This window comes from Pongo abelii, chromosome 4 (assembly GCF_028885655.2).
Source record: "Pongo abelii isolate AG06213 chromosome 4, NHGRI_mPonAbe1-v2.0_pri, whole genome shotgun sequence".
NCBI lineage: Eukaryota > Metazoa > Chordata > Mammalia > Primates > Hominidae > Pongo > Pongo abelii.
Window position 1 is genome coordinate 32,467,544 of NC_071989.2, and position 14,027 is coordinate 32,481,570.

The 14,027-nt window shown below is 45.3% G+C and overlaps 2 protein-coding genes across 3 annotated transcripts in view; both read left to right on the forward strand.

Moving 5' to 3' along the window:
* PDZD2 (PDZ domain containing 2) overlaps positions 1 to 14,027 on the forward strand; it is a 468,191-nt gene that overhangs the window by 270,449 nt on the left and 183,715 nt on the right. The gene's annotated exons all lie outside the window — the stretch shown is intronic.
* On the forward strand, positions 11,231 to 11,659 carry LOC112133359 (mitochondrial import receptor subunit TOM7 homolog). The gene has a single exon (XM_054555452.1). It carries the CDS (start codon positions 11,264 to 11,266, stop codon positions 11,435 to 11,437), a length of 174 nt encoding a protein of 57 aa, XP_054411427.1. The 5' UTR covers positions 11,231 to 11,263; the 3' UTR covers positions 11,438 to 11,659.

Here is a 14,027-nt window from a genome sequence, read left to right on the forward strand (position 1 = left end):
CCTGGTCCCGGCCCCAGCCCCAGCCTCAGCCTTGGCTCTACTACACAAAAGACCAGACAGTATCTTAGTCCATTTGGTCTACTATAACAAATACCATAAACGAGATGGCTTATAAGTAACAAACTTATTTCCCATAGTCTAGAGACAGGGAAGTCCAAGATCCAGGTATTAGCTGATTCAGTGTCTGGTGAGGGTCTGCTTTCTGGTTCATAGATGGTGCCTTCTTGCTGGGTCTTCATATGGTGGAAGAGGCCAGGCAGTTCTCTAGGGTATCTTTCATAAGGACACTAATCCCACTCATGAGCGTTCCTCCTTTATGACCTTATCACTTCCCAAAGGCCCCACCTCCTAATATCGTACCTTGGAGGCTGAGATGGGCCTCCCAAAATTTGTATGCTAAAATCCTAACCCCCAAGGGGGTTCCTCCAATTTTGGAGGAACACAAAGATTCAGACCATAACAGATGGGTATCCCATTTGTGCCTCATTTTCTAGTGCTTTGGTGGATACAGACTGAATTGATTGACATTTCTGTGCTTGTCTAAGTGTAACCAAACCCTGCAATTGACACGCTAGAGAAGGTTCACCTTGTTCTGTTTCTCCTCCTGTAGCCGATATGGCTAACAGTGGGACTAACCTGAGGGTCCAAAGCGAAAAAACTGCTCAACCACTCAAAGGAAACCCACTCCATGGAGGTGTCTCTCTAGCATGATGGTACTTTCTGAAATTACATTTTGTTTTAGTGGAGGAAGGCTTTCTTCTGAAGTCTGTTATACTATTTGGAGTTCATAGGGTGAGGAACATAACCTTCCATTCCCACGTTTCTCTCTGAAGTTCGGGCTTTCATCTGCTGGGTCCCACATACTGAGTGCAAGGATAACAAATGTACCCGGTGAACAAAAGTTTAGTGTCTTTTTTTATATGAAAAACGTTGCATCCTCCTTTTAGGATACAGGTTTTCAGTTGCCTTTGAGAAAAGCATCACATGTAGGCCCAAGATCTGAAAATAAAGGAGACTTGAAGAAAATACTGTTGATTAGAAGAATAGTATCAGGCCAGATGTGGTGGCTCATGCTTGTAATCCCAGCACTTTGGAAGGCTGAGGCGGGTGGATTGCTTGAGGTCAGGAGTTCAAGACCAGCCTGGCCAATATGGCAAAACCCTGGGCGTGGTGGCACATGCCTGTAGTCCCAGCCACTCAGGAGGCTGAGGCATAACAATTGCTTGAACCCGGGAGGTAGAGGTTGCAGTGAGCTGAGATCATGCCCCTGCACTCCAGCCTGGACGACAGAACGAAACTTCCTTGGGAAAAAAAAAAGAATAGTATCAAAGGGAAAGAAACACAAAGCTAAGATTCAGCCCATGGTCTGCATTACTGAGGACTTCAGGCAAATTGAATTCATATCTCTGATTAATTATCTAGTTTGTACAATTGAAAAATACAAAGGCTAAGGCCCTAAGAGTTAAAAGAAATGTACAAACTCTGGATGCAGTGTCTGATTCATACTATTATAATGTTAACTTCTGGGCATTTCTAGAAACCATGAACCTACTGGGTGGGGCCGTTCCCCATGGCTCTTGCTGCCAGTGTGGGTTTCTGTCTTTCTTAGTTTGGTAATCACATGGGTAGTTGATATCATCAGTTGAATAAGCAGGTTAAAGTTGAAGGGGGAAAAACCAAATCTGTTTTTTTAACACCGTTGTTCACTATGGCTAGGGTTTAGAGCTTACACAATATTAGAAGTAGAGTCGTGAAGGATTTTAGTTTGCATTTTTCTGGTAATCTTGAAGTCTTGATTTTGCCAGAGACTTGCAATTTATGTATTAATTTTCCTTCAAGGTTCATTTAGCAGCAAGCGGAGGAACATTTGCATTTTAATTGTGTCATTCTCCAACCTCTCCCCTACCCCCAGCACACACACTCTACTGCTAAAAGCTAGAGCCAGATGTCACTCCCTGCCTCTGGGTGACAGGAATGTCAGTGTCTGTAACTCTTCAGTGGCTACCAACTCAACCACAGTGTGCCCCAATGAACTTTTCCAGTGCCACGTGATCCCAGAATTAAACAACTAATGAAAGTCATACTCAAGATTCTGATCCTGGCCGGGCGCGGTGGCTCACGCCTGTAATCCCAATACTTTGAGGGGCTGAGGCGGGTGGATCACGAGGTCAGGAGTTCAAGACCAGCCTGGCCAAGACGGTGAAACCCCGTCTCTACTAAAAATACAAAAATTAGCCAGGCATGGTGGTGGGCACCTTAATCTCAGCTACTCGGGAGGCTGAGGCAGAGAATTGCTTGAACCCAGGAGGCGGAGGTTGCAGTGAGCCGAGATTGCACCAGTGCACTCCAGCCTGGGTGACAGAGTGAGACTCCATCTCAAAAAAAAAAAAAAAAAAGTAAAAAAAAAAGATTCTGATCCTAACGTAGGGATCTCATTTTGAAAAGGAAAAATTTAGGAGTAGGTGGAACATGTCTCAGAGGACAACTTTGAAACTTTCAGAGGACAGATGTCAATGTGAGAAAGGGTACTCCAATGAAATCTGGTGCCATTGCTAATGCCATTTTCTTAGATGATGAAATGGAGACAATAATTCAATGACAAAGATTGTTTTTGTTCCAGGTGGTGGTCTATTGAAATTGAGGCTATGCTGTGTATAGGACCACTTCTTAACACAGAATTGACATAGAAAGCTGGTGAAGCAAACCTAAATTCAGGCTTAGCAGCCTCAGTAATTCTGACATGTGCTTATACAGGAGTGGAGGTAGCATGAAATATTTACAGTGAGCCTGGCGGGGACTAGTGTATACAGAGGTTAAGTTCAGCAAAATGTAGGGGGTGGGGAAAGCCTGAAGTGGTGAAAACATGTACCTAGTTGTCCCTATGAGAGAGGCAAAGTTTTGGAGTTGAATTCCTATTTCTTTTAGAAACCGTAGGGGGTCTTCATTGGATATCGTTACTTTCTAAACAACAGAGAGTATGTTGGGTGTTTCCAGAACTGTGCAATGCTGCAAAGGAATACTGGGACCAGATGCCACCTACCCTCCTGATGCCTACATTCCAATTGGAGAAGCATCCCTCACTTGAAATCCCCATGTTACTAGATTGCTGCTGTGACATCCAGGCAAAAAAAATGATGAGCCCGTGGCATCTACACTTGGCCCTTCCTATCAGATTCAGCCTCGTGGCCCCCAGATTGTGCCGATTCCCCAGTTAACCAGTTATGGACCTTCTGTGCTAGCGGGTGTTCTCCACAGAGAGAGCAAACCCTGAGGCCAGGAGTCTCCTCTATTCCTTGCTACTTGTCCTCTGGGCTCCTGACTAAAAGAACCATCTTTGTCTTGCATCCAGACATTTCAGCCTAGAAGCAGGCAAACTCTCCGGGAGAGCCCTGCTGTGTCCCCAGGAGAAGGGCATTTCTGGGTTTGGGAGAAAACACCCTGAAGGCAGGCAAGCTTACCATTTGCTCTATATACAGGCCAGAGAGTTTCAAAGACCCAGGGCCCAGGATGTGAGAGAAGGGAATTCTGATTTGTGTGTGTTAATTTTTTTTGCAAACACTTAACTCTTCGTAGAGTTAATATTACTCTTTTCAGGTCTGTTTTTGAAAAACAGATGAAAGGACCAGTAGTATGCAGACAGGTTATATCCACTTGGCCTTTCTATCTGAGCCCAGTCCTGATTTCATTCTGTCCATGGGGAAAACTTCCTTTTTACAGTGCACCTACAGAGCGGAGCTTTGTTCTGAAATCTTTTATTCGGAGCTTTTGTTTTTAAGAATTTATTGGAGATTGCCTTGGCAGGGACTCCAAGTGTCAGCTTATATGTGTGTTGGGGGGACGGTGGGAGAGAGAATGTTGGATAGGGGCCCCATATGTGTTCCTGATGATTGTAGGTGCTCATAAAGTCTAAAGACTGAATCTGTGGAAGGTAAACAACTATTTTTTGTTTTTCTGTTTTGTTTTGTTTTTAATGCTGGAATTTATTTTTCCATCTTGTTTTTTCTCCCGGACATTTTCTAGCTGCAGAACACTGTGTTTACAAAATAAAAAGCCTTCATCGTTAGTCCATCCTGGAGTAAGGCATTGGTGTCTGTATTGGTGGCTTTGGTTGCCCTGCCAGGAGCAGGCTCATCTCCCTCAGTGTCATTCAGAGACAGTTGGCTGTATCCAAGGGTTGGCTTCCCTACTTCAGTTGCATTTGCGTAGAGCAGGCTCAACCCCTCCAGGGGAGGGTGCCCTTACGTACCCACAGTCAGGTGTAGAGGCCTGGTTCTACTCCCACTGGTCCCCGATTGCCCTTGAGCAAGGGTTGAATGACAATGCCTGTTCATCTTTATGTTGCCTCATACCTGGAGCGCTGGCCGTCCCAGCCCAGCAAGCGAGGCCAGGTGAGCTAGGTGTGGTGTTCTTGTGCCTTCTGGTAACTTCTGATGTCCCAATTCAGGTGCATCTATTTTTAGATTGGGCTTGCCCTGGCTCGAGTGTCACTTTTGCAAGACTGTGACCTTGCACGTGTTCAGCTGTTTTCTTCATGGATCCCTGGGTGTTCCCTGATTCTCTTTGGAGGCCTTGTGCTCTGCATAGAGCCAGTGCAAAAGCCCCTTGCTTAGCTCTTCCTGGGCAAGGGCATTTCATCTAGCTAGAGATAAAAATTAGTGTCCAGATACCTGGGGAAGGGAGGGGGCTTACAGGCTTGATGGGACAGTTCACTTGAGTGAGTGTGAGCCTCCTACCAGCATCCATCTGGTTTTAGTGAGAGCCCTGTGCTAATTGTCGTCATGACAGGCCCAGTTTGTGTGAAACTGTGTATAAACTCCATAAAACCATGTGCAAATGTGGGGAACTTAGGTTGGCATGAGTGGAAGGAGGTTGATGAGGGACAGGCACTACCTCTTAAACAAGGGTGGGGACACAGTATCTTGCCACACAAGATGGAGGAAACCAGATGGAGCTGGCAAGGAAAACAGGGTGAGCCAGTTGAAGGGTTTAGTGGCCACGTTCAGGAGTTTGCACTGGATCCAGAAAACCCTTGGGAGCCACAGGATTGGGACGATTATTGCATCTGACACTTGTCAGGTAGAGAATATTGTAAACTTGTGGCCAAGGAGAGTTAAGAAGGAAATAAAAAGTGAGATCTGGATGGGTGCAGTGGCTCACGTCTATAATCCCAGCACTTTGGGAGGCCGAGGTGGGAGGATTGCTTGAGGCCAGCCTGGGCAACATGGCAAAACCCCGTCGCTACAAAAGATACAAAACTTACCCTGGCATGAGTGCCTGCAGTCCCAGCTACTGAGGAGGCTGAGGCAGGAGCATCACTTGAGCCCAGGAGGTTGAGGCTGCAGTGAGCCATGTTCACACCACTGCACTCCAGCTTGGGTGACAGAGTGAGACCCTTTCTCAAAAATAAACATGAAATATCCCTTTCCATTGAAGGATGTATAGAAATAAATTCTGGAAGGGTTTCCCAAGAGCTCAGAGTAGAGGTGCCTGTGAGACTTGTATTAGTCTGTTCTCACACTGCTCTAAAGACATACCTGAAGCTGGGTAATTTATAAAGAAAAGAGGTTTAATTGGCCCACAGTTCCGCAGGCTGTACAGGCTTCTGCTTTTTTTATTTTATTTATTTTTATTTTTATTTTTTAGAGGCAGAGTCTCGCTCTGTCGCCCAGGCTGGAGTGCAATGGTGCGATCTCGGCTCACTGCAGCCTCTGCCTCCCAGGTTCAATCAATTCTGTCTCAGCCTCCCGAGTAGATGGGACTATAGGCGTGTGCCCCCACACCCAGCTAATTTTGTATTTTTAGTAGAGATGGAGTTTCACCAAGTTGGTCTCAAACTCATGACCTCAGGTGAGCCACTGTGCCCGGCCAGGCTTCTGCTTCTGGGGAGGCCTCAGGAAACTTACAGTCATGGCAGAAGGTGAAGGGGAAGCAGGCACATCTTAAATGGCCAGAACAGGAGCCAGAGAGCAAAGGGAGAGGTGCCTCACACTTTCAAACAACCAGATTTCATGAGAACTCACTATCATGAGAACAGCAAGGGGGAGATCCACCCCCATGATCCTGTCACCTCCCACCAGGTCCCTCCTCCAACAATGGGGATTAAAATTTACATAAGATTTGGGCGGGGACACAAATCCAAACCATATCAAGACTGAAGAGGAGTCCCTTGGGGAAAGGAAAGGCACTGAGCTGGGTGAAAGGTCGCTGGCATGTTCCATTGGAAATGTCAATTCCTTACATATGACACAGAACCAACTAGGGTGAACAGAGTTCCTGGGATTGAAAAGTAAAGATAGAGAAAGAACCATCTGGAAATCATTCATGGGCATCATTTTGGGCATTTCAGAATTCTCCTTTGAGGTTTATTATAGTCAGCAAATGGAAAGGACAGAAAAAGACGCCTGGGGTTCTGACTATCTCAGGGATAACCTTTCTTTTTAAATAGTATGGTTAATCATGCTAGTGTAAGCTTCTCTTTTGATTTTTAGCGTAGCCTTAATCATTACAATTCTTTTATCTTCCATTAGACTTGGCTCATCCCTAGCCAGGAAATAATTTGGAAAATAAAAAAGATGAACCTTATAGTGCTCCTGAGGAGGGGAGTGCAGTTCCCTTCTGAGTGGACCCCCAAGATCTCGTTGATGGCACCGGCACTTAGCCAGCAAGATGACCAGGAGGCTTTTCTGTGCTACTCCAAGAGTGGGTGTTTTGTGTTTTTCCAGGGGAATCCTGGGTGGCATGTGGTTCCCGGCTTCCTCCTCTTCTCAAGTAACTAGTGACCTGATTGGAGCTGGCAGCCTCTTTGGGAACCGCTGAGTGCTGACTTCTGAGTCTTTTAACACGGCTGTGCACTGAGCTCTCTGTTTTCATTTCCCACTTTCCCCTTTGTCACTTTCAATTACACCAGGACAAGCTATGTATAATTTGGTTAGTGATGTAAATAAGCCAAAACAGCAGAAAGATTGAAATGTGAAGAAACTGGTGGAGGAGTGAGTAGGTTTTTCTGGAGAGTCACTGTAACCACAGCTTGGTGGATGCCCACTGTGGCCGGCACTGAGATGATCTAAAGCACTGTCTCTTAATTTTAGCAAAACCTCTGCAGCTACGTCGCACATTTTCATAGGAGGAAACTGAGGCATTGAAACATTTAGTTATTATTCATATGGCTAGTGAGCAGGAATGCTAAGTTTAGCCCCATAGTTGTTTAACTGAAGCTCATTGTCTTGTCTTTTTTTTTGAGACGGAGTCTCGCCTAGGCTGGAGTGCGGCGGTATGATCTTGGCTCACTGCACCCTCTGTCTCCCGGGTTCAAGCGATTCTCTTGCCTCAGCCTCCCTAGTAGCTGGGATTACAGGCACACGCCACCACGCCCAGCTAATTTTTGGATTTTTGGTAGAGACAGGGTTTCACCAGGTTGGCCAGGCTGGTCTCAAACTCCTGACCTCAGGTGATCTGCCTGCCTCGCCTCCCAAAGTGCTGGGATTCAGGCGTGAGCCACAGCGCCCGGCCGTCTCTCTCTTAAGACTTAATTTTTTTTAGAGTAGTTTTAAGTTCACAGCAAAATTGATAAAGAAAAAAAAAAAAAGGCCAGGCACGGTGGCTCACACCTGTAATCCGGGTTGTAGGGGAGAATGAGACAGGAAGATCACTTGAGGCCCGGAGTTTGAGACCGGCCTGGGAAATATAGTAAAAGCTGTCTCTAAAAAACAATTTTTTTTTTAATGAACCAGGCGTGGTGGTGTGTTCCTGTAGTCTCGGCTGCCTGGGAGGATGAGGCAGGAGGACTGCTTGAGCCAAGGTCTTTGAGGCTGCAGTGAGCTATGACTGTGCCACTGCATTCTGGCCTGGGTGACAGAGCAAGACCCAGCCTTTTAAGTTTTTTTCTGGCCAGGGGCTTTGGGAGGCTAAAGTGGGTGGCCTTCTTGAGCTCAGGAGTTAGAGACCAGCCTGGGCAACATGACAAAACCACGTCTCTACCAGAAATACAAAAGTTAGCCAGGCATAGTGGCACGCACCTATAATCCCAGCTACTTGGGGGGCTAAGGTGGGAGAATTGCTGGATCCCAGGAAGTTGAGGCTATAGTGAGCTATGAGCACGCCACTGCACTCCAGCCTTGGTAACAGAGCGAGACCCGGTTTCAAAAATAAATAAAAATAAATAAATAATTTTTTCTGAGCAAAACATAGAGATTTCCTATATATCTCCTTTCCCCACACATGTACAGCCTCCCTCGTGATCAGCGCCTCCCACTGGTGTGGTGCATTCGTTACAATTGATGAACCTCCATTGACATCTTATAATCACCCAATGTCCACAGTGTACATTAGGGTTCACTCTTGGTGTTACACATTAAAAAAAAAAAAGAGTCCAGGCAGGGTGGCTCACACCTGTAATCTGGGCTATAGGGGAGACTGAGACAGGAAGATCACTTGAGGCCAGGAATTTGAGACCAGCCTGGGAAATATAGTAAAACCTGTCTTTAAAAAACAATTTTTTTTTAAATGAACCAGGCGTGGTGGTGTGTATAACGACATACCAAATGTATAATGACATGTATCCATCATTATCATACAGAGAAGTTTCACTGCCTTAAAAATCCTCTGTGCCCATTTTTCCCTTTTTCCCTCCAACACTTGGCACCCAGGGATCTTTTTACTGTCTCCATAATTTTGCCATTTCCAGAATGTCATATAGTTGGAATCATACCACAGATAGCCCCTTCAGATTGGCTGCTTTCACTTAGTAACATGCCTTTAAGTTTCCTTCATGTCTTCATTCCTTGGTAGCTTATTTCTTTTCAGTGCTGTGTAATACTCCATTGTCTGCGTGTGCCGCAGTTTATCTAGTCACTTACTCAAGGACATCTTGGTTATTTCCAAGTAATGGCAATTATGAATGAAGCTGCTGTAAACATCTGTGTGCTCACTGTCTTTTCACAAAACATTCTGTCCCCCTTAAGAGATTTCATGGAGGACTCGCTTAGATCCTCTGTGACAAACAGGACATGGTCAAAGCCTGGTGCCAGAGAAGAAAGAACATAGGATTTGTTATCAGGCAGACCTGATGTGGTTGGGAGTGGACATGGTCAAAGCCTGGTGCCAGAGAAGAAAGAACATAGGATTTGTTATCAGGCAGACCTGATGTGGTTGGGAGTTTGAATCCCAACTCTCCTCCATCTATGATTTAAAATCCTCAGTATTCTCTGCCATTAATGTACAGTGCTCTATGAAGCATTTAGCCTTCTGTAGGCATGCTGAAATTCACATGTGAACTATGCTGAAATGGTTGTACAGGTAAAAAAAAAAAAATTTGAAGCTCTTAAGGCCGGGTACAGTGGCTCACGCCTGTAATCCCAGCACTTTGAGAGGCCAGGGCAAGTGGATCACTTGAGCTTAGGAGTTCGAGACCAGCCTAGGCAGCATAGTGAAACCCTGTCTCTTCCAAAAATACAAAAAAAAAAATTAGCTGGGTGTGCTGGTCTGCCCCTGCAGTCCTGGGTACTCAGGAGGCTGAGGCAGGAGGATCGCTTGAGCTTGTGAGGCAGAAGTTGCAGTGAACTGAGATTGTGCCACTGCACTCCCACCTGGGTGACAGAGTGAGACCCCATCTCAAAAAAAAAATTTTTTTTTGAAGCTCTCGAGCCGAATATCTTTTCTTACCGAGTCTGATATTCTTGCTACTTACTTAGATTATGAAGGCTTTTTGCAAACTTTTTTTCATAGGTCATAGAAAATTTAAGCTTTAGTTGGTCAGTGATGGGAGGATTACACTTTCTTAGTTAAATACAAACCAGAGAGGCTTTGCCCTAGTGCCCGCCCTCCTCTGAGGTGTACTAGAAGTACTAGAAGTTCCACACTTTGGCTGTTGTTACTGCCAGAATTTGCATTGTTACAGGCCAGCCAGACACATTCTTGTGTCTTTTGTTTTCAAACTGTTTTAGATAGAGTTTAAGACCTGGAAGTCACCATTGCCTGATTCCCATGGGAAATCTCCTCCAATTATTTAGAGAAAATTCTTCTTGTGGGAAAAAAGGGGGAAACAAATAACTAATTGTTTAGAGGCTCATAGAAAGAAATTTCCATATATGACCCAACTTCCTTGCCAATGTTTCGGAAAGCTGTGGTTTTGTGAGTCAAGTTCCTACTACCACAGAATGGACGTGATTCCAAGAGAGGATTCTTCATGGTAAAGATGAGAAATACCTTGAAAGTACAGCTCTGAGCCCAAACATGTCATTGAGCGTAATGTGGTTTTTGATAGATTTCTTCCTCCACAGGCTCTGCTCTTACTCTTCCCCACTTGAATAAGAAAGACTTATATATATATTTTTTTATCATAATGGAGACTTAGTAAGCTTAAGGGTCTGTTTTTTGTTTTTGTTTTTAAGAGGAACTATTTTGAGATCTGGAAATTACACCCTGAATGCAGTAAATTTTTAAAACTGAGCATCACTGGGAACTAAACGTTGCTACTGGTAAGCTTACGGAAGAGCAGAGGGAGACGAGGAAGGAAGGGGTTGACTAGCCGCGGAAACTACTCTGAAAGACACACCTTTCCAGTTCAAAGAAGCTTCACTAGCCTTTTGTTTTGTTTTGTTTTTTTGAGATGGAGTCTTACTCTGTCTACCAGGCTGGAGGGCAGTGGCTTGATCTGGGTTTGCTGTAACCTCTGTCTCCCGGGCTCAAGTGACTCTCCTGCTTCAGCCTCCTGAGTAGCTGGGACCACAGGCATGCACCTCCAGGCCCAGCCGATTTTTGTATTTTTAGTTAGACATGGGATTTTACCATGTTGGCCAGGCTGGGCTTGAACTCCTGACCTCTAGTGATCCACCCACCTTGACCTCCCAAAGTGCTGGGGTTACAGGCGTGAGCCACCACGCCCAGCTCTTCACTAGCCCTTCTAAAATGCGCCTGCAGCCTGGGAGTGGTGGCTCATGCCTGTAATCCCAGCACTTTGGGAGGCCGAGGCGGGTGGATCACCTGAGGTCAGGAGTTCAAGACCAGCCTGGCCAACATGGTGAAACCCCATCTCTACTAAAAATACAAAAAATTAGCCAGGCTTGGTGGTGGGCACCTATAACCCCAGCTACTCAGGAGGCAGAGGTTGCAGTGAGCTGAGATTGCGCCATTGCACTCCAGCCTGGGCAACAAGAGTGAAACTCCATCTGAAAAAATATATAAATAGATAAGTAAAAATAAAAATAACTTTTCCCTTTCGGGTTCCCGATGCGGTGGTTGCTGTAAGGGGTCCTCCCTGCGCCACATGGCCATCGCCATGGTGAAGCTGAGCAAAGAGGCCAAGCAGAGACTGCAGCAGCTCTTCAACGGGGGCCAGTTTGCCATCCGCTGGGGCTTTATCCCTCTTGTGATTTACCTGGGATTTAAGAGGGGTGCAGATCCTGGAATGTCTGAACCAACTGTTTTGAGCCTACTTTGAGGATAAAGGATTATTTGGTCTTCTGGATTTGGAGGCAGTCACCGGACAGCATGGAAGATGTGTGTTGTGGCTCGGATAAGAGATGGGACGTCGTTCAGTCACTAGTTGGATGGCACAAGGCTCTTCACAGATGAACCTGTAGCAGAGTGGAACTTGTACTAACTTATGATAGAATGTATCAGAATAAATGTTTTTAACAATATTAAAAAAATAAAAATAAAATACACTTGCAGATAAGTCACAGTGGCACGGGGTATTTGTTGAATGCACACTCTGTACAGGTGCCTGGAGAAGCACAACATCAATGACTGCCCTTGACCACTTCAGCACACTGGTGAGAGTCAAGCTTCAAGCTTATTCCCCTGTTGAATGAGAAGAACACCAGAGTCGTGTCTCCTGCTTCTGATCCACCTGGGCTGCACCTCTGCACTCGGTGGCGTTAAGATGCACCACACTCAGGGGAGTCATTAGGGAGGAAACAGCCACGTTGCCTTGAGTTTCTGAAAACCAAATGAATGGCAGTGCTTTCACTGACAATGACAATTCAGTGCAGTAAAGATAAAATACAAAGAGTTGGAGCTTCCAAACTCTCCCCACAGTTCTAAACTCTCCCCACAGTCTTAGTGGAATTGCGATGGGCCTTTGGTCTGCTGGTCCAGTTCATATGCTCCAAGTAGCATGGGCAGCAGTCTGAACCCAAATCCACTTGGCTGCTGTCCTTCCCAGAATGCCTGTTCCACAAGCCGGCCATTTGGCTTGTTCTCCCTGCTGTGCGGTGCCGATTAGGCGGACTGAGCTAGAATGCAATTGTCTCCAGGTACAGCTACTGTGAGGAGTAGCCCACTTTCCTTTTGTCCATGATGGGGAGAAGCTTGGAACTTGGGCCAATGTCAAGAGCAAGAAACCAGCTTTGAGGCTTTCCTGAAGACCCACTCCTTCTGAAAAATTGCTCCTGATTCCCCCAGCCCATGGTGATAGGTCCCTGTGGAAACGCTGGAGTCCTCACTGCCTTTATCCATCGCTTCACGTTTGGCGTGTGTTGCCTTGTAGTGGTGGGAATCTTTTCATCTGGATACTCTTCATCTTCCCAGCAAGTTTATGTGGCGCATGTGCTTAGAGGAGACCCTTGTTAATTATTTGTCTGATTCTGGTCTTGAGACGTAGCCGATCTCATGGACACCAGCAGGATCTTACCCCAAAGATTTAGAGAAATAACTTTAGGGATTTTTAGAAAAATTGATTTCTTAGAGCTCCCAGAGCCTTGATGCATTAGACAGAATTCTTGAGCTGAAATTGGCTGGTGATATTGGCCCAGAAAATTCCTTATTCCTTCTGCCCAGTAGAGTGTGTGTTGTCACCAACACTTGGAGCCTGTGCCTGGGGGTCTTCGTGTCTGTGGCAGGATTCCTGGGAATGAGTTCACATCCTGGTGGAGCTGGATTGAGTTTCCAAAACCAAAATTGTCTCCATTTCTGTGAAGAAAGTACCCCTAACTCAAAGAATTGATTGGACTGACAAGCCAGGCTGGAAAATGGGGACTGAACAGTTATCTATGTCCTGCAATGACTGACAGGAGGGTCTAAGGGGCTAAGGAGGCACAAATGCCTTTAAGTGAGGCCATGGAAAGTCATTCTAAGCAAAAAGAACAAAGCCAGAAGCATCACTTACCTGACTTCAGACTATACATAAGTCTATAATAACTAAAACGGCATGGTACTGGTACAAAAACAGGCACAAAAACCAATGGAACAGAATAGAGAATCCAGAAATAAAGCCACACATCTGTAGCTGTCTGATCTTCCACAAAAGTTAACAAAAACAATGAGGAAAGGACTGTCGTTTAATAAATGGTGCTGAGATAGCCAGCTAGCCATATGCAGAAGAATGAAACTGGACTCCTACCTTTTACCATCTTCAAAAATTAACTCATCATGGACTAAAGATTTAAATGTAAGACCTCAAACAGTAAGAATCCTAGAAGAAAACCTAGGAAACATCATTCTGGACATCGGCCTTGGAAAAGAATTGATGGCTGAGTCCTCAAAAGCAGACACAACAAAAACAAAAATTGACAAGAAAGACCTAAGTAAAGAGCTTCTGCACAGCAAAAGAAATTATCCACAGAGTAAACAGACAACCCACGGGATGGGATAAAATATTCGCAAACTGTTTCCAACAAAGGTCTAATACTAGAATCTATAAGGAACTTAAACTAGCCAACAAACAAAAAAAAAGATAATCCAATTACAAAGCGGGCCAAAGACAGGAAAAGACATTTCTCAAGGAAGACATACAAGTGGCCAGCAAACATGAAAAAATGCTCAACATTGCTTATCACCAGAAAAGTGCAAATTAAAACCATCATGAGATACCATCTCACACCAATCGCAGTTATTTATGAAGTCAAGTGCCTCATGCCTATAATCCTAGCATTTTTTGGAGGCTGAGGTGGGAGGATCATTTGAGGCCAAGAGTTCAAGACCAGCCTAGGAGACACATAGCAAGACCCTGTCTCGACAGAAAGTAAAAAAAATTAGCCAGGCATGGTGGCATGTTCCTATAATCCAGCTACTTAGGAGGCTGTGGCAGG

Bases quoted from the DNA above. Each gene is read 5' to 3' on its own strand.
- LOC112133359 (XM_054555452.1), top strand. From the start codon at position 11,264: ATGGCCATCGCCATGGTGAAGCTGAGCAAAGAGGCCAAGCAGAGACTG.